The sequence below is a fragment of the Mobula hypostoma genome, chromosome 1 (assembly GCF_963921235.1).
Source record: "Mobula hypostoma chromosome 1, sMobHyp1.1, whole genome shotgun sequence".
In the NCBI taxonomy this organism is placed as follows: Eukaryota; Metazoa; Chordata; class Chondrichthyes; order Myliobatiformes; family Myliobatidae; genus Mobula; species Mobula hypostoma.
The window spans coordinates 375,134-396,370 of NC_086097.1; the positions used below are offsets into that span (position 1 = coordinate 375,134).

General features: G+C 44.3%; 1 protein-coding gene across 9 annotated transcripts in view; it reads left to right on the forward strand.

Annotated features, from left to right (window-relative positions):
* The window catches only part of pomt2 (protein-O-mannosyltransferase 2), a 231,480-nt gene that overhangs the window by 131,049 nt on the left and 79,194 nt on the right, over window positions 1–21,237 (forward strand). For all 9 annotated transcript variants that reach the window (XM_063042712.1, XM_063042721.1, XM_063042693.1 and 6 more), the window contains 3 exons: window positions 3,447–3,507; window positions 4,727–4,805; window positions 18,985–19,136. In XM_063042712.1, coding sequence (XP_062898782.1) covers window positions 3,447–3,507; window positions 4,727–4,805; window positions 18,985–19,136 — 292 coding nt within the window. The remainder of the gene's footprint in view (window positions 1–3,446; window positions 3,508–4,726; window positions 4,806–18,984; window positions 19,137–21,237) is intronic.

Consider the following 21,237-nt stretch of genomic DNA (forward strand, 5'->3'; position numbering starts at 1 on the left):
CAACCAATCAGAAAAGGCTCCCTTTATTCCTACTCTTTGTCTCCTGCCATTGATTTATCCATCTTTCCTGTAATACCATGGGCTTGTAACTTGTTAAGCAGCCTCATGTGTGGCCCTTGTCCAAGGCCTGAAAATCCAAGTACTCAACATCAACTGATCCTCCTTTCTCTATCCTGCTTGTTATTTCTTCAAAGTCCAACAGATTTGTCAGGCAAGAGTTTCGTTTGAGGAAACCATACTAACTACGCCCTAAAGCCACATCCTTAATAATCAACTCCAACATCTTCCCAACCATTGAGTTCAGACTAACTGGGCTGTAATTTCCTTTCTTCTAGCTCTCTCTTTTCTTGAAGAATGGTGTGAAATTTGCTCATCCTTGCCCTTAAGAATGCCATGTACCTGATCCAATACAACCCTGATCCTTGCACCAGTGAGGCAACATACTATCTGGATGTCTCCATTGCGCTCAGAGAACCTCATCTCTGTTCCTCTGACAATGGAATCTCCTATCAACACTGCAGTCCTCTTCACCTCTCTGCTCTTCTGAGCCACAGCACCAGATTCAGTGCTGGAGACCAGGTCACTGAGGCTCCTGCTTAGGGAGAGTGCAACCTCAGAATGGAAGAATGTCCATTTAGAACAGATATGAGAAGGAATTTCTTTAATCAAAGGGTGGTGAAACTGTGGAATTCATTGCCATGGAAGACAAATTTAAAGCAGAAGTTGATAGTTTCTTGTCTAGTTAGGTTACAGATAGATAGATACATTATTGATGCCAAAGGAAATTACAATGCCACAGTAGCATTCTAAGTGCACAGATTTACAATTATTAGAAGAGAAATAAGGAAGAGTAAACAGAAAGGGAGCCAATGCAGTCCCCAGTGCTGCTTATAGCCATATCTGACACACAGCCCTGAAGCTGCACAAACTGTGGTATGCAGGATTCAATGGAAGTGCCTACCTGCATTGATCAGAGCTTTTTCCCCAGCAATGAGGGCTGTGTGGTATTGAAGGCATTTGAGAAATTTAAAAAAAAGATCCTCACAGTGCTGCCCCGCTTATCCAAATGGGAGTAGGCTCTGTTCAGCAGGTAGATGACAGTATCATCAACCCCAGTGTGCTCTTTATAGGCAAGACTTCAAGGGATGGAGGGCTGATCTGACCAGGGGTTGGAACTGAGCCAGGACCAGCCTCTCTAGGGTAATTATGATGTATGAGGTTCGGGCCACTGGACAGTAGTCATTCAAGGGTTTGCCCTTCTTGGGTACTGGGACCATACATGATGTTTTCCACACAGTCGGGACCCTTTCCAGACTGAGACTCAGAGTAAAAATGTGCTGGAGAACTTCACGCAGCCGCTCAATACACTCCATCAGGACTTTGGGATTCACACCATCTGGCTCCAATGCTTTGCCATGTCTGAGTTTCTTCAGAGCCTTTCTCACCTGCTCAGTAGTGAAAATGAGTCTCTGTGGACTTGGGAGTTGGAAGGTGAGAGCTGGGGGAGGTGAAAGTAGCATTTGGGATGTAGAGGTGTGGATGGTTGGTGCAAGGCAAGGAGGGGATGTAGACAATGGTGTTCATGTGCTGAACTGGATGAGGGAGGAGAAGAGGCATTGTACTGAGGGAGCATTGAGTGCCTCGGCACCTGAACTGGTGTGCTGAGGGGGTGTGAACAGGAGGGCAGATGTCAAACCTGTAGAAGAATTGGTTGACCTTATTAGCCCACTCATGGCGGCATTACGACGCTCTACAGCTAGGCTGATTGAAGCCCGTGGTGTTCTTCACGCCTCTCCACACCTCCTGTATGCTACTCTGCTCAAGCTTGTCCTCCAGCTCTCTCCTGTATTCCTCCTTAGCCACCTTGATCTTCTCCTTTAGCTCCCTCTGCACGTTTCAATTCCTTCCTGCTTCCTGATCTAAAGGCTCTCTTTTTGTGATTCAAAAGAGCCCTTAGATCACTGGTGGCCCATGTTTTGTTGTTGGGGAAGCAACGAACAGTCCTTGATGGTATTACAGTGTCCACACAGAAGTTGATGTAGCCAATGATGCAATCAGTAAGCCCGTTAATGTCCTCCCCATATGGTTCACAAAGCACATTCCAGTTAGTAACCTCAAAGCAGCTCTTCAAGGCCTCAATGGCCTCTAGAGACCATTTCTTTACTATCACAGTGGTAGCAGGCTGTTGCTGTACTTTGGGCTTATACAAGAGCATGAGCTGAACCAGGTTGTGATCTGATCTTCCAAGTGGGGTGTTTTATTTTTTCTTGTATAACACTTGACAAACTGATTGAAGGTGGTTAGGATTGTCAAGGCAGAAACATGGTTGAAGTCTCCCGATACTGCAATGAACGTATCGGGAAGGCAGAATGTAGACAACGAGCAACATGGCATGGCTGAACTCAGAGTAGATAAAACTGGCGCAAACTCACAGCAACTAGTTCAATTTAAAAACACAAGCACGAGGAAATCTGCAGATGCTGGAAATTCAAGCAACACACACAAAATGCTGGTGGAACGCAACAGAACAGGCAGCATCTATAGGAAGAGGTACAGTCGATGTTTCGGGCCGAGACCCCTCGTCAGGACGAACTGAAAGAAGAGATAGTAAGAGATTTGAAAGTAGGAGGGGGAGGGGATGATCCGAAATGATAGGAGAAGACAGGAGGGGGAGGGATGGAGCTAAGAGCTGGAAAATTAATTGGCAAAAGGGATACAAGGCTGGAGAAGGGAGAGGATCATGGGATGGGAGGCCTAGGGAGAAAGAAAGGGGGAGGGGAGCACCAGAGGAAGATATAGTGAGAGGGACAGAGGGAGAAAAAAGAGAGAGAAAGAAAGGGGGGTTAAATAAATAAATAAGGGATGGGGTAAGAAGGGGAGGAGAAGCATTAACAGAAGTTACAGAAGTCAATGTTCATGCCATTTGGTTGGAGGCTACCCAGATGGAATATAAGGTGTTGTTCCTCCAGTCTGGGTGTGGCTTCATCTTGACAGCAGAGGAGGCTGTGGATGGACGTATCAGAATGGGAATGGGACGTGGAATTAAAATGTGTGACCACTGGGAGATCCTGCTTTCTCGGGCGGACAAAGCGTAGGTGTTCAGTGAAACGGTCTCTCAGTCTGCGTTGGGTCTCGCCAATATATAGAAGGCCGCATCGGGAGCACCGAATGCAATATATCACACCAGCCGACTCACAGGTGAAGTGTTGCCTCACCTGGAAGGACTGTCTGGAGCCCTGAATGGTGGTGAGGGAGGCTTCCTGAATCAAACTCTTGATTAAATAGATCAGAGAAGAGTTGAGTAAGAGTCTTGTGTGCCTTTGCTTCTCTGAGAGACAAAGATGCATCTAATCATAAGTAGCATGTAGAGAAGTGTGAACTTGTATGTGAATTGATCTTTAGAAATACGCATTATTTAATTAGTTGTTGCTTTTGCTTCCTTACAGATCCAGATGGCCCTGCCCAGTATGTACGACATGGAGATGTAGTCAAGCTTGAACACAAAGAGTAAGTTTTAAAGATGGGTTCTTTAACATGTAATGTCACAGCTATATACGACCCGAGTTAGACCCCGCTTGTGGTACTGTGTTCAGTTCTGGTCACCTCACTACAAGAAGGATATGGATACTATAGTCATAGTCATACTTTATTGATCCCGAGGGAAATTGGTTTTCGTTACAGTTGCACCATAAATAATTAAATAGTAATAAAACCATAAATAATTAAATAGTAATATATAAATTATGCCAGGAAATAAGTCCATGACCAGCCTATTGGCTCAGGGTACCTGACCCTCCAAGGGAGGAGTTGTAAAGTTTGATGGCCACAGGCAGGAATGACTTCCTATGACGCTCTGTTTTGCATCTCGGTGGAATGAGTTTCTGGCTGAATGTACTCCTGTGCCCAGCCAGTACATTATGTAGTGGATAGGAGACATTGTCCAAGATGGCATGCAACTTGGACAGCATCCTCTTTTCAGACACCACCGTGAGAGAGTCCAGTTCCATCCCCACAACATCACTGACCTTACGAATGAGCTTGTTGATTCTGTTGGTGTCTGCTACCCTCAGCCTGCTGCCCCAGCATACAACAGCAAACATGATAGCACTGGCCATCACAGACTCGTAGAACATTCTCAGCATCGTCCGACAGATGTTAAAGGACCTCAGTCCTTTAGACTGAGAGAATGCAGAGGAGATTTACAAGGATGTTGCCTGGATCGGAGAGGTTGCCTTATGAGAATAGGTTGAGTGAACTTGGCCTTTTCTCCTTGGAGCGACAGAGGATGAAAGGTGACCTGATAGAGGTGTAAAAGATGATGAGAGGCATTGATCATGTGAATAGCCAGAGGCTTTTTCCCAGGGCTGAAATGGCTATCATGAAGGGGCATAGTTTTAAAGTGCTTGGAAGTAGGTACAGGGAGGATGTCAGAGGTAAGTTTCTCACACAGAGAGTGATGGGTGCGCGGAATGCACTGTAAGTGACGGTGGTGGAGGTCGATGCAATAGGGTCTTTTAGGAGACTCTTAGGTAGGTACATGAAGCTTAGAAAAATAGAGGGCTATGCGGTAGAGAAATTCTAGACAGTTTCTAGAGTAGTTTACATGATTGGCACAACTTTGTGGGCTGAAGGGCCTGTAATGTGCTGTAGGTTTCTATGTTCTATTTCTTCTTCTAATATTAGTGATTCATCCTTACAGGCTGACATTTGATTTTATCTTTGCCAGGACATCACGGAATATGCACAGTCACCAGCACGAAGCACCTCTGACTAAGAAGCATTTCCAGGTCACAGGATATGGAATAGTAAGCATCAGTTTAGAGGTATTTCTTTTTATTTATTTAGACATACAGTGCCGAACAGGCCCTTCCTGGCTTACTGAGCCGCACTGCTCAGCAACCCACTGAATTAACCCCAGGACAATTTACAAATGATCAATTAATCTGCTTACTTGTACATCTTTGGACTGTGGGAGAAAGCTGGTGTACCCGGACGAAATCCACACATTCAAGGGGAGGAACATAGAAAGCTCCTTACAGACTGCATTGGAATAGATCTCCGAATTCTAATGCCCTTAGGTGTAATTGCTTCACGCTAACCATTATGCTACAATGACAGCTGAAGATTGTGTGAAGATTCTTTTTTGGCAGATCATGGAGTGCCTTTAAAGGAACCCTTGGGTTTCCATGACTTCTCTATGTCGAACCTGGGAGTAGCTCAGTAATAATGTGCGCAGCTTATTGTGGTGCCTAAGCAGGAAAGGCTGCTTCTGAGCTGGAAAGGACTCTGGTATATTACAGAGTTTTAGGAGCAGGGGGAAGTATTGGAAGATCGGTGATTATTGGTGTTCTGCCGGGGTCTGTACTGGGACCTCTGCTGTTTGTCATGTATATAATTGACCTGGATGTCATAGTCATAGTCATACTTTATTGATCCCAGGATGTTGTGGATAACGTAGATGACTGCACAGAATACAGTGGGATATAGATCAGTTGCAATTATGGGTGGGGATAATGGCATAAAGTGAGGACATCGATTTAGGCCATTCAGCCCACCAAGTCTGCTCCGCCATTTCATCATGGCTGATACCGGATCCCATTCAACCCATACACCTGCCCTCTCAACATATCCATCAATGCCCCGACCAATCAGGAATCCATCAACTTCCGCTTTGAATATACCCACGGATTTGGCCTGCACCACAACATTTCACAGATTCGCCACGCTTTGGCTGAAAAAAATTCTTCTTTACTTCTGTTCTAAGAGGTCATCCCTCAGTTTTGAGGTTGTGCCATCTATTTCTGGATATCCCCACCAGAGGAAACATCATCTCCACAGCCACCTTATCCTGTCCTTTCAACATCGGGAGGTTTCAATGAGATCCCACGCATTTTTCTAAATTCCAGTGAGTACAGGCCCAGAGCTGCCAAACACTCCTTATATGTTAACCCCTTCATTCCTGGAATCATGGCAGATGGAATTTAACTTAGCCAAATGTGAAGTGTTGCACCTTGGTAGATCAAATGTAAAGAGACAGTACACTGTTAGAGGCAAGACCCTTAAAAGTTTTGATGAGTAGAGGGATCTTGAGATCCAAGTTCATAGCTCCTTGAAAATGGCAATGTAGGTTGATAGGGTCGTTAAGAAGGCATATGTATGCTTGCATTTATTAGTTGAGACATTGAGCTCAAAAGTCAGGAAGTTAAGTTGCAGCTTTATAAAACTCTACTGAGGTGCATCTGGAGTAGTGCATTGTGGATGGATAGATAGACATACTTTATTGATCCCAAGGGAAATTGGGTTTCGTTACAGTTGCACCAACTAAGAATAGAGTATAAATATAGCAATATAAAACCATAAATAATTAAGTAATAATATGTAAATTATGCCAGATGGAAATAAGCCCAGGACCAGCCTATTGGCTCAGGATGTCTGACCCTCCAAGGGAGGAGTTGTAAAGTTTGATAGCCACAGGCAGGAATGACTTCCTATGACGCTCAGTGTTGCACCTTGGTGGAATGAGTCTCTGGCTGAATGTGCCCAGCCAGTACATTATGTAGTGGATGGGAGACATTGTCCAAGATGGCAAGATGGAAGGATGTCAAGGCTTTGGGAGTGGACAGAAGAGCTTTATCAGGATTCCACCTGGATTAGATAGCATTTGCAAAAATGGGAGGTTGGACAAACTTGAATTGTTTTCTCTGGAGCGCAGACTCTGAGGGGAGATCTGATAGAAGTTTATAAGATTGAGAGGCATAGATAAAGTAGACAGATAAGACCATAAGACGAGGGAGCAGAAGTTGGCCATTCGGCCCATCGAGTCTGCTCCGCCATTTTATCATGAGCTGATCCATTCTCCCATTTAGTCCCACTCCCCCGCCTTCTCACCATAACCTTTGATGCCCTGGCTACTCAGATACCTATCAATCTCTGCCTTAAATACACCCAATGACTTGGCCTCCACTGCTGCCCGTGGCAACAAATTCCATAGATTCACCACCTTCTGACTAAAAAAATTTCTTCGCATTTCTGTTCTGAATGGTATCTTTTTTTCTGGGTTGATATATAAGTGCATGCATTTAAGATGAGAGGGGGTAATTTTAAAGGAGGTGTGAAAGACAATTTTTTTCACACAGAGTAGTCGGTGCCTTGGGTTACCGTGATGGTGGAGAGGCAGGTATGTTTGAGACTTTTAGGAGATGTTTAGATGGGTTCATGAATGTGAATAAAATGGAGGGATATGGATATTGTCAAGAAAGGATTAATTTAACAGGGGATTTCATTACTGATTTATTTGGCTTGGCTGAGCATTGCGGGCTGAAGGGCTTGTTCCTGCGTTGTACTGTTCCACATTCTACCAATGATATGGTTTGGATGAGTGATGAGGTTCTGCATAGGGAGTTAGGTGCTAAGTTAAGGGCAGGACCTCCAGGACTGTGATCTCAGGATTGCTACTTGTGCCACATGCTAGTGAGGCCAGATCGAGGAAGATCCTTCAGTTGAAAAGGTATGACGTTGTGACCATCACTGAATCGTGGCTGAAGGACGATTGTACTTGGCAGCTGAATGTCCAAGGTTTCATGTTATATCAGAGGGATAGGAAGGTAGGCAGATGTGGTGGTGGTGTGGCTGTCCTGGTAAAGAATGGCATCAAATCTGTAGAAAGATGTGACACAGGATCAGAAGATGTTGAATCCTTGTGGATTGAGTTAAGAAACTGCAAGGGTAAAAGGATGTTGATGGCAGTTTTAGATGAATATTTTACGTCAGTCTTCACTGTGGAAGACTAGCAGTATGCCTGATGTTGTAGTGTGTGAAGGAAGTGGGTGCAGTTACTGTTACAAGAGAGAAGGTGCTCCAAAAGCTGAAAGACCTAAAAGGACATAAGTCACCTGGACTAGATGAACTGCGTCCTAGGATTCTGATAGAGATAGCATTAGAGATTATGGTGGCATTAGAAATGATCTTTCAAAAATCATTGGACTCTGGCATGGTGCCAAAGGACTGAAAAATTGCTAACGTTATTCCACTCTTTAAGAAAGGAGGAAGGCAGCAGAAAGGAAATTATAGGCCAGTTAGCCGGACCTCAGTGGTAGGGAAGATGTTAGAGTCAATTGTTAAGGATGAGGTGATGGAGTACTTGGTGATACAGGACAAGATGGTACAAAGTCAGCTTGGTTTCCTTTAGGGAAAATCCTGCTTGATGAACTTGTTGGAATTCTTTGAGGAGATTACAAGTAGGATAGATAAAGAGGATGTAGTGGATGTTGTATATTTGGACTTTCAGAAGGCATTTGACAAGGTGTCACACATGAAGCTGCTTAATAAGTTATGAGCCCATGGTATTACAGGAAAGTTACTAACATGGTTAGAGCATTGGCTGATTGGTAGGAGGCAGTGAGTGGGAATAAAAGGATCCTTTTCTGGTTGGCTGCCAGTGACTAGTAGTGTTCCGCAAGGGTCGGTGTTGGAACCACTTCTTTTTATGCTGTATATAAATGATTTAGATGATGGAATAGATGGCTTTGTTGCCAAGTTTGCAGATGATATGAAGATTGGTGGAGGGGCAGGTAGTGTTGAGGAAACAGGATGTAGAAGGACTCAGACAGATTAGGAGAATGGACAAGAAAGTGGCAAATGAAACACAAATTTGGAAAATGCATGGCCATGCACTTTGGTAGTAGAAATAAATGTGCCGGCTATTTTCTAAACAGGAAGAAAATCCAGGAATCTGAGATACAGAGGGACTTGGGAATCCTTGTGCAGAACACCCTGAAGGTTAACTTGCAGGTTGAGTCGGTGGTGAGGAAGGCAAATGCCATGTCAGCAGTCATTTCAAGAGGTCTAGAATACAACACAGCAAGGATGTGATGCTGAGGCTTTATAAGGCACTGGTGAGACCTCACCTTGAGTATTGTGGACAGCTTTAGGCCCCTCATCTTAGAAAAGATGTGCTGTGGCATTGGAAGGAATCCAGAGGAGGTTCACAAGGATGATTCCAGGAATGAAAGGGTTATCATATGACAAACATTTGATGGCTCTGAGTCCATACTCACTGGAATTCAGAAGGATGAGGGGCAATCTCATTGAAACCTTTTGAATGTTGAAAGGTCTAGACAGGGTAGATGTGAAAAGGATGTTTCCCATGGTTGGAGAGCTGAGGACAAGAGGGCACAGCCTCAGAATAGAGGGGCACCTTTTTCAAACAGAGATGTGGAGAAATTTCTTTAGCCAAAGGGTAACTGAATTTGTGGAATTTGTTGGGAAAATCAGGTTGGTGCTGGATTCCGGCAGTGGGATGGGGGATGGCAATTTCTAGAATGACTTTGAGATGGCTTTTTAGGGCAGCTCGTGGTTGAGGCCAGAAGGAGATTAGCTATTCAAAGGCACAATATAATGTCAGAGAAGTGTATACAATATACATCCTGAAATGCTGTTTCTTTGCAACCATCCACGAAAACAGAGAAGTGCCCCAAGAATGAATGTCAGTTAAAAGTTAGAATCCAAAGTCCCCCCCCACAACTCCTGTCCCTCCTGCATGTAAGTGGCAACGAGCAACAATCCCCCTCCTCCCATTGGCAAAAATAAAGCGCACCTGCTACCAGCACTCAAGCGTGAGCAAAGCAGTAGCAAAGACACAGACTTGCAGTTACCCCAAGACTACATTGATCACCTGATTCTAGATTGGGTGTTGTGCAATGAACCACAATTGTTTAGAATATATTTAAATCTTACATCCATTCCACAATGTGAGGGAGTAAAAATCTTTGTGTTATGACTCTGTCGCAATGTACAGACATGTGAATTTAAAAGTCTAATGGCTTGTAGAAAGAAGCCTGTTGGTCCTGGCTTTAATGCTGCGGTAGCATTTGCCAGATGGAAGTAGCTGAAACAGTTTATGGTTGGGGTGACCAGTGTCCCCGATGATCTTCCAGGCCTCCTTTCTGCACCTGCTGCTGTAAATGTCCTCAGTGGAGGGAAATTCATGTGCACAGATGCGCTGGGCTGTCCGTACCACTCTCTGCGTGCCCAGCAATCAAGGTTGGTGCAGTTTCCGTATCAGGCAGTGATACAGTCAGTCTGTATATCTTAATGGGGCCCCTGTAGAAGGTCCTGAGGATTTGGGAGCCCATGCCGAACCTCTTCAGACGCCTGAAGTGAAAGAGGCACTGTTGCGCTTTTTTTTGCTACAAAGCCGGTGTGTACAGTCCAGGTGAGATCATCAGTGATGTGCATACCGAGGAACTTGAAACTACTCACCCTCTCAACTACAGACCCATTAATGTTGGTCGGGCCCAGCCTGTCTCTGTTCCTCCTGTAATTCACAATCAGCTCTTTTGTTTTTCGGACATTGAGGAAGGTTATTATCCTGGCACCACTGTGTTAGGGTGTCAACCTGTCCTCTAGGCTGTCTCATCACCACCAGAAATAAGGCCGATCAAAGTCGTGTCATCTGCGAGTTTGATCAGCAGATTGGAGCTGTGTCTGGCAGTACAGTCGTGGGTGTAAAAGGAGTAGAGAAGGGTACTCAGAACACAAACCCGGGGGGCACCTCTGTTGAGGATCAGAGGGACAGAGGTGAGGAAGCCTATCCTTACTACTTGTTGGTGATCTGGATTCAGCTGCACAAGATGGGGTGCAGGCCGTGGTCTCTGAGCTTCCTATCGAGCCAGGAGGGAATTACGGGCTATAACTGGCACACCAATCGTGAGGCGAAGAGCTAGGAGAGAGGAGACGACACACAGGTCCGGGAACGATGTTTAAAAGGGGAAGGCTTCGCGGGAATTTGGCTATAACTAGAACACAAATCTTGTGTTGAAGAGCAGGGAAGGTTCAGGCATAAAAGGGAAACACTGCCTAGCGGAGCAGTCATTGATAAAGTGGTCTGAGTCAAAGTGGTAGGGCGTTGGCTTCTTCAGACTTTGGCAAGGTAAGTGCACTACATTTTTTTCCTTGTATTTTTTGAGGAACAGAGAGTATGTCTGTAGGGTTCGTACTTTGCTCCTGGCGTCAGATGTGGGAATCCTGGGAATCTTCCAGTCTCCCAGATGGCCACATCTGCACCAGGTGCACTGAGATGCAGCTCCTGAGAGACCGTGTTAGGGATCTGGAGCTGCAGCTTCATGACCTACAGCTTATTAGGGAGAGTGAACAGGAGATAGAGAGGAGCTACAGGGAATTAGTTACCCCGAGGCTGCAGGAGTTAGACAAGTGAGTGACTGTCAGAGAAGGGAAGGGAAGAGAAGAGCTCAGATAGTAATGAGCACCCCTGTGGCCATCCGCCTTGTTTTGGATGCTGTTGAGAGGGATGACCTGACAGAGGATGACCACGGTGATCGGGTCTCTGGCACTGAGCCTGGTTTCGTGGTGCAGAAGAGAGAAAAGAAGATGAGGAATGTGGTAGTCATAGGGGATTCCATAGTGAGGGGAACAGACAGGAGGTTCTGTGAGTCTGATACAGATACCCACATGGTGTGTTGCCTCCCAGGTGCCAGGGTAGGCACAGGATGTCTCGGATTGGGTGCAGAGTATTCTGAAGAGAGAGGGTGAACAGCCAGATGTCTTGGTACACATTGGGTCCAATAACATAGGTAGAAAAGGGAGGAGGTCCTGAAGAGAGAATTCAGGGAGTTGGGTAGGAAGCTGAAAAGTGGGACCTCCAGGGTAGTAATTTTAGGATTACTGCCTGCTAACGAGCACAAGAATAGCATGATAAGGCATATTAAGGTGTGGCTGAGAGACTGGTGCAAGGGGCAGGGCTTCAGGTTCCAGGATCATTGGGGCCTCTTCTGGGGGAAGTGTGACCTGTACAAAAAGCACGGGTTACACCTGAACCTAAAGGGGTCCAATATCCTCGCAGGCAAGTTTAATAGAACTGTTAGGGAGGGGTTAAACTAATTTGGCAGGGGGATGGGAACTGGAGTGATAGGGCTGAGGAGGGGGAGAAAAGAAATAAATCAAAGATAGCGTGCAACAGGGATGATTGAAAGGACAGGCAGGAGATGAGGCATAATCACAACCAGTGGGATGATTTACAGAGCAATGGAGGCGTGGTAAAGTTAAAACAGAGAGCAACAAATACAGACTGTAGGTGTTATATTTGAATGCACGCAGCATGAGAAACAAAATTGAAGATCTTGAAATTCAGTTACAGATTGGCAAGTATGATGTTGTGTCCATCTCTGAAATTTGGCTAAAGGATGGCTGACATTGGGAGCTGAACGTCCAAGGATATGTGTATCAGAAAGATAGGTTAATAGGCAGAGTGGGTGGTGTGGCCCTGTGTATAAGAAATAATATTAAATCATTAGAAAGGGATGATATAGGATCGGAAGATGTGAAGTCTCTATGGGTTAAGAAATGGCAAGGGTAAAAGGAACCTAATGGCAGTTGTAGGCAGACCTCCAAACAGCAGCTGGGATGTGGATTAGAGATTAGAAATATATATGGCTATATAACCATGTTTAACAATTACAGCACGGAAATAGGCTATCTCGACCCTTCTAGTCCGTGCCAAACTCTTACTCTCACCTAGTCCCACCCACCTGCACTCAGCCCATAACCCTCCATTCCTTTCCTGTCCATATAGCTGTCCAATTTAACTTTAAACAACAACTTCAAACCTGCCTCAACCACTTCTGCTGGAAGCTCGTTCCACACAGCTACCACTCTCTGAGTAAAGAAGTTCCCCCTCATGTTACCCCTAAACTTTTGCCCTTTAACTCTCAACTCATGTCCTCTTGTTTGAATCTGCCACATTCTCAATGGAAAAAGCCTATCCATGTCAACTCCATCTATGGCCCTCATAATTTTAAATACCTCTATCAAGTCCCCCCTCAACCTTCTATGCTCCAAAGAATAAAGTCCCAACTTGTTCAACCTTTCTCTGTAACTTCGGAGATGAAACCCAGGCAACATTCTAGTAAATCTCCTCTGTACTCTCTCAATTTTGTTGACATCTTTCCTATAATTCGGTGACCAGAACTGTACACAATACTCCAAATTTGGCCTTACCAATGCCTTGTATAATTTCAACATTACATCCCAACTCCAATATTCAATGCTGATTTATAAAAGCCAGCATACCAAAAGCTTTCTTCACCACCCTATCCACATGACATTCCACCTTCAGGGAACTATGCACCATTTTTTCCTAGATCCCTCTGTTCTACTGCATTCTTCAATGCCCTACCATTTACCATGTATATCCTATTTTAAATAGCCCTACCAAAATGTAGCACTTCACATTTATCAGCATTAAACTCCATCTGCCATCTTTCAGCCCACTCTTCTAACTGGACTAAATCTCTCTGTAAGCTTTGAAAACCTACTTCATTATCCGCAACTCCCCCTATCTTAGTATCATCTGCATACTACTAATCCAATTTACCACCCCATCATCCAGATCATTAATATATATGACAAACAACATTGGACCCAGTACATATCCCTGAGGCACACCACTAGTCACTGGCCTCCAATCTGACAAACAGTTATCCACCACTACTCTCTGGCGTCTCCCATCCAGCCACTGCTGAATCTATTTTACTACTTCAATATTAATACCTAACGATTGAACCTTCCTAACTAACCTCCCATGTGGAAACCTGTCAAAGGCCTTACTGAAGTCCATATAGACAACATCCACTACTTTACCCTCGTCAACTTTCCTAGTAACCTCTTCAAAAAATTCAATAAGATTTGTCAAACATGACCTTCCATGCACAAATCCATGTTGACTGTTCCTCATCAGACCCTGTCTATCCAGATAATTATATATATGTGTGTGTGTGTGTGTGTGTGTGTATGTATGTATATATATGTATGTATACCATCTCTAAGAATACTTTCCATCAATTCACCCACCAGTGACATCAAACTCACAGGCCGATAATTGCTAGGTTTACTCTTAGAACCCTTTTTAAATAATGGAACAACATGAGCAATACGCCAGTCATCCCCATTTCTAATGACATTTGAAATATTTTTGTCAGAGCCCCTGCTATTTCCACACTAACTTCCTTCAAGGTCCAAGGGAATATCCTGTCAGGACCCGGAAACTTATCCACTTTTATATTCCTTAAAAACGCCAGTAGTTCCTCTTCTTTAATCATCATAGTTTCCATAACTACCCTACTTGTTTCCCTTACCTTACACAATTCCATATCCTTCTCCTTAGTGAATACCGAAGAAAAAATTGTTCAAAATCTCCCCCATCTCTTTTGGCTCCACGCATAGCCGTCCACTCTGATTCTCAAAGGGACCAATTTTATCCCTCACTATCCTTTTGCTAGTAATATAACTGTGGAAACCCTTTGGATTTATTTTCACCTTATTTGCCAAAGCAACCTCATATCTTCTTTCAGCTTTTCTAATTTCTTTCTTAAGATTCTTTTTACATCCTTTACATTCCTCAAGCACCTCATTTACTCCATGCTGCCTATATTTATTGTAGATCACTCTCTTTTTCTGAATCAAGTTTCCAATGTCCCTTGAAAAACATCCCTCAAACTTTTAACCTTTCCTTTCAACCTAACAAGAACGTAAAGATTCTGTACCCTCAAAATTTCACCTTTAAATGACCTGCATTTCTCTATTACATCCTTCCCATAAAACAAATTATCCCAATCCACTCCTTCTAAATCCTTTCGTATCTCCTCAAAGTTATCCTTTCTCCAATCAAAAACCTCAACCCTGGGTCCAGTACTATCCTTCTCCATAATTATATTGAAACTAATGGCATTGTGATTACTGGACCCAAAGTGCTCCCCAACACTTACCTCTGTCACCTGACCTATCTCATTCCCTCGCAGGAGATCCAACACTGCCCCTTCTCTAGTTGGTACCTCTATGTATTGCTGCAAAAAAATATCTTGTACACATTTTACAAACTCCAAACCATCCAGCCCTTTTACAGAATGGGCTTCCCTGTCTATGTGTGGAAAATTAAAATCTCTCACAATCACAACCTTGTGCTTACTACAAATATCTGCTATCTCCTTACAGATTTGCTCCTCCAATTCTCGCTCCCCATTAGGTGGTCTATAATACACCCCTATAAGCGTTACTACACCTTTCCCATTCCTCAATTCCACCCAAATAGCCTCCCTGGACGAGTCCTCTAATCCAGGGGTCCCCAACCTTTTTGCACCACAGACCAGTTTAATATTGACAGTATTCTTGTAGACCGGCCGACCGGGTGGTGTTCAAGTAGGGTTAAACTCACATCAACATGTCTTTTACAGCTAGGGTTGCCAACTTTCTCACTCCCAAATAAGGGACAAAAGTAGCAGTCAATTCCTGACGAAGGGTCCCGGCCCGAAACATCGACTGTACCTCTTCCTATAGATGCTCCCTGACCTCCTGCGTTCACCAGCATTTTTTGTGTGTGTTATGGTCATAGTCATAGTCATACTTTATTAATCCCGGGGGAAATTGGTTTTCGTTACAGCTGCTCCATAAATAATAACTAGTAATAGAACCATAAATAGTTAAATAGTAATATGTAAATTATGCCAGTTGACGAGACTCTTATGTTTACCCCGAGAAAAAGTACCATGACCATGAAGCCTTGTGCGGGCACCTGTGTGCATGTGCGTGACGTTCGCATGTGTGACGTGTGCATGCGCGTATGTACCGATTTTTTTTCCCACAAATTGTTTTTGGCTTAATCTTCCCGACTACACTGTACATTCATTATTTCAACTTTATATAGGCTGTGTATTTATCATATCATTAATGCTTTTACTACATGTTAGTTATTTTAGGTTTTATGTGTTATTTGGTATGATTTGGTAGGTTATTTTATGGGTCTGGGAACGCTCAAAATTTTTTCCCATATAAATTAATGGTAATTGCTTCTTCGCTTTGAGCCATATCGGCACGAAAGGTTTCATAGGAACGCTCTACCTTAGTGGGGGAAATACACGACAAGGGCAGTCCCGTATGGGACAAACCAATTTAGCCCTGTATACGGGATGACCGGCAAATACAGGACTGTTAGCAACCCTATGTTCAAGTTCAACAGTACGTGGCAGGCAATGAGGAAAGGTGCAGCTGACTCATATCGTTTCCTCGCGGCCCGGAAGCACATGCTTTGCGGCCCCGTACCGGTCTGTGGCTCAGTGTTTGGGGACCGCTGCTCTAATCTATCCTGGCAGAGCACCGCTGTAATATTTTCTCTGACAAGCAATGCAACACCTCCCCCTCTTGCCCCTCCGATTCTATCACACCTGAAGCAACGAAATCCAGGAGTATTTAGTTGCCAATCACACCCGTCCTGCAACCATGTTTCACTAATAGCTACATCATATTTCCAGGTATCAATCCATGCTCTAAGCTCATCCACCTTTCTTACAATGCTCCTAGCATTAAAATAGATGCATTGAAGAAGCTCTCCACCTCTTACTCTCTGTTTATCCCTAATGGTGCAAGCAACTTTGTGATCTTTTTCTTCCTTCTCCCCTACATCTTTGGTCTGAGTGCTCCCGTTCTCTGTCTCCTGCCTATCCTCCCTCATACACTGTCTACTAGCTTTCTCTATTTGTGAACTAACCTCCTCTCTCCTTGGCCCTTCAATTTGATTCCCACCCCCCAACCATTCTAGTTTAAAGTCTCCCCAGTAGCCTTCGCAAATCTTCCCGCCAGGATATTGGTCCCCCTGGGATTCAAGTGCAACCCTTCCTTTTTGTACAGGTCCAAAAGAGGCCCCAATGATCCAGAAACTTGAATCCCTGCCCCCTGCTCCAATCCCTCAGCCACACGTTTATCCTCCACCTCATTCCATTCCGACTCTCACTGTCACATGGCACAGGCAGTAATAGTCATAGTCATACTTTATTGATCCTGGGGGAAATTGGTTTTCGTTACAGTTGCACCATAAATGAAAAATAGTAATAAAATCATAAATAGTTAAATAGTAATATGTAAATTATGCCAGTAAATTATGAAATAAGTCCAGGACCAGCCTATTGGCTCGGGGTGTCTGACCCTCCAAGGGAGGAGTTGTAAAGTTTGATGGCCACAGGCAGGAATGACTTCCTATGACGCTCTGTGCTGCATCTCGGTGGAATGAGTCTCTGGCTGAATGTACTCCTGTGCCCACCCAGTATGTTATGCAGTGGATGAGAGACATTGTCCAAGATGGCATGCAACTTAGACAGCATCCTCTTTTCAGACACCACCGTGAGAGTGTCCAGTTCCATCTCCACAACATCACTAGCCTTATGAATGAGTTTGTTGATTCTGTTGGTGTCTGCTACCCTCAGCCTGCTGCCCCAGCACACCACAGCAAACATGATAGCACTGGCCACCACAGACTCGTAGAACATCCTCGGCATCGTCCGGCAGATGTTAAAGGACCTCAGTCTCCTCAGGAAATAGAGACTGCTCTGACCCTTCTTGTAGACAGCCTCAGTGTTCTTTGACCAGTCCAGTTTATTGTCAATTCGTATCCCCAGGTATTTGTAATCCTCCACCATGTCCACACTGACCCTTTGGATTAGTAATCCCGAGATTACTACCTTTGCTGTCCTTTTTCTCAACTCCCTATATTCTCCTTTCATGACCTCTTCCCTTTTCCTCCCTATGTCATTGGTACCTATATGTACCGCAACCTCTGGCTCCTCACCCTCCCACTTCAGGATATCTTGGACGCAATCAGAAACATCCCGGACCCTGGCACCAGGGAAGCAAACTACCATCCATGTCTCCTGACTGCGTCCACAGAATCGCCTATCTGACCCCCTAACTATCGAGTCCCTATTATTATGGTTATATGTTATATGTTCCTTTCTGAGGAGTGGGGTACCACCCCACTAACTGAAAGGAACCATCATCATCCTATGGGATCGATAGCCAAAGAGAGAGATGGCTTTGTTGCCAAGTTTGCACATGATACGAAGATTGGTGGGGGGTAAGAAGTGTTGAGGAAACAGGTAGACTGCCGAAGGACTTAGACAGATTAAGAGAATGGGCAAAAGAGTGGCAAATGAAATACAGTGTTGGAAAATGCACTTTGGTAGGAGAAGTAAATGTGCAGACTATTTTCTAAACGGAGAGAAAAGCCAAAAATCTGAGATGCAAAAGGACTTCGGAGTCCTTGTGCAGAACACCCTAAAGGTTAACTTGCAGGTAGAGTCTGGTGTGAGGAAGGCAAATGTAAAGTTAGCATTCATTTCAAGAGGTCTAATATTCAAGAGCAGCGATGTGATGCTGAGGCTTTATAAGGCACAGGTGAGGCCTCACCTTGAGTATCGTGAACAGTTTTGGGCTCATCATAGAAAAGATGTGTTGGCATTGGAGAGGGTTCAGAGGAGGCTTACAAGGATGATTCCAGGAATGAAAGGGTTATATGAGGAACATTTGATAGCTCTTGGTCTGTACTTGCCGGAATTTAGAAGAATGAAGGGGGAATGGAATCTCGTTGAAACCTTTCGAATATTGAAATGCCTAAACAGAGTAGATGTGGAAAGGATGTTTCCCATGGCGGGGGAGTCTCGGACAGGAAGGCACAACCTCGGGATGGAGGGGTGTCCATTTCAAACAGAGATGTGGAGAAATTTCTTTAGGCAGAGGGCAGTGACTTTATGCAATTTATTTCCACAGGCAGCTATGGGGGCCAGGTCATTGGGTGTATATAAGGCAGAGTTTGATAGGTTCTTGATTGGTCATGGCATCAAAAGTTATGAGAAGGCCAGGGAAAGGGGCTGAGGAGGAGAAAAAAGAGTCAGCCATGATTGAATGGTGGAGAAGACTTCATGGGGTAAATGGCCTAATTCTGCTCCTATGTCTTTTGGTCTTGTGGTCTTACGGAGATTGGAGCTGAGGGGGAAAAGTGGATCAGCCATGATGAAATGGTGGAGCAGGCTCTGGGCCAAGCGGCCTAATTTGCTCCTATTCGCTTACGGTCGAACTTAGTGTTGCACTGGAATAAAGAATGCGGCTCTGCTTCTGTTGATAGAATTTTGTTTTCTGTATTTACAGAATGGCACAGGGGATGCGAATGATTTCTGGAGAATTGAGGTGATTGGGGGACAGAATGGGGACCTGATTAAAGTCCTCAGGAGTAAAATTCGATTAATCCACGTGGCGACTGGCTGTGTTCTGTACTCTTCTGGGAAGTCATTGCCCAAGTGGTGAGTTTATTATTGGCTGATTAAAATAAGAGATTCAGCCCACTGGCTGATATCTGAAAAACATATGTGGGTGATGCTTGATATACGCACACTCACGAAGAAAAGCTGCTTGCTATACCTTTCAGAAAAGATTGAAGGAGCAATCGTCCATTTTCCTATTTTAATTTTGGTTGTTTGAGTTCGATCACAATGAAGCCATAGAAGCCTTTGAACCCAATTTCCAATTAGTTCTTCAGTGGGAAAATGTTGTTATTCCTGCACCTAACCCGTCTTCACAGATATTAGAACAGTACAAGTGTTGTGCCGACCCATAAACCCTGCCTCCCATATAACCCCCCACCTTAAATTCCTCCATGTACCTGTCTGGTAGTCTCTTAAACTTCACTAGTGTATCTGCCTCCACCACTGACTCAGGCAGTGCATTCCACGCAACAACCACTCTCTTGAGTAAAACACTTCCTCTAATATCCCCCTTGAACTTCCCACCCGTTACCTTAAAGCCATGTCCTCTTGTAATAAGCAGTGGTGCCCTGGGGAAGAGGGGCTGGCTATCCACTCTTATCTATTCCTCTTATTATCTTGTACACCTCTATCATGTCTCCTCTCATCCTCCTTCTCTCCAAGGAGTAAAGCCCTAGCTCCCTTAATCTCTGATCATAATGCATACTCTCTAAACCAGGCAGCATCCTGGTAAATCTCCTCTGTACCCTTTCCAATACTTCCACATCCTTCCTATAGTGAGGCGACCAGAACTGGACACAGTACTCCAAGTGTGGCCTAACCAGAGTTTTATAGAGCTGCATCGTTACATCGCGACTCTTAAACTCTATCCCTCGACTTATGAAAGCTAACAACCCATAAGCTTTCTTAACTACCCTATCCACCTGTCAGGCAACTTTCAGGGATCTGTGGACATGTACTCCGAGATCCCTCTGCTCCTCCACATGACCAAGTATCCTGCCATTTACTTTGTACTCTGCCTTGGAGTTTGTCCTTCTAAAGTGTACCACCTCACACTTCTCCAGGTTGAATCTATCTACCACTTCTCAGCCCACTTCTGCATCCTATCAATGTCTCTATGCAATCTTTGACAATCCTCTACACTATCCACAACACCAGCAACCTTTGTGTCATTTGCAAACTTGCCAACCCACCCTTCTACCCCCACATCCAGGTCGTTAATAAAAATCATGAAAAGTCGAGGTCCCAGAACAGATCCTTGTGGGACACCACTAGTCACAACCCTCCAATCTGAATGTATTCCCTCCACCACGACCCTCGCCTTCTGCAGGCAAGCCAATTCTGAATCCACCTGGCCAAGCTTCCCTGGATCCCATGCCTTCTGACTTTCTGAATAAGCCTACTGTGTGGAACCTTGTCAAATGCCTTACTAAAATCCATATAGATCACATCCACTGCACTACCCTCATCTGTATGCCTGGTCACCTCCTCAAAAAACTCTATCAGGGTTGTTAGACATGATCTGCCCTTCACAAAGCCATGCTGACTGTCCCTGATCAGACTATGGTTCTCTAAATGCCCATAGATCCTATCTCTAAGAATCTTTTCCAACAGCTTTCCCACCACAGACGTAAGGCTCACTGGTCTATAATTACCCGGACTATCCCTACTACCTTTTTTGAACAAGGGGACAACATTCGCCTCCCTCCAATCCAACGGTACCATTCCCATGCACCACGAGGACATAAAGATCCTAGCCAGAGGCTCAGCAATGTCTTCCCTCGCCTCGTGGAGCAGCCTGGGGAATATTCCATCAGGCCCAGGGGACTTACCCGTCCTAATGTATTTTAACAACTCCAACACCTCCTCTCCCTTAATATATTTTTTTTAATTTTATTTTTATTTGGATAAGGAATTCACAAATATGTACTTTTTTCACACATATAACCTTTTCCATTTTTTTATATGTATAAAACTATAATTATTTATACATTCTTAAGTATACATACAAAAGAAAATTAGACACTTAAATAGATAATTATGTACTGTGGTAATTCTAATCTATTAGGCTAAGTAATGGTATTAGTTGTTAAGAAAAATGGTAATAATAGTTTCCATATTACTCTCCTGGACCATTTCC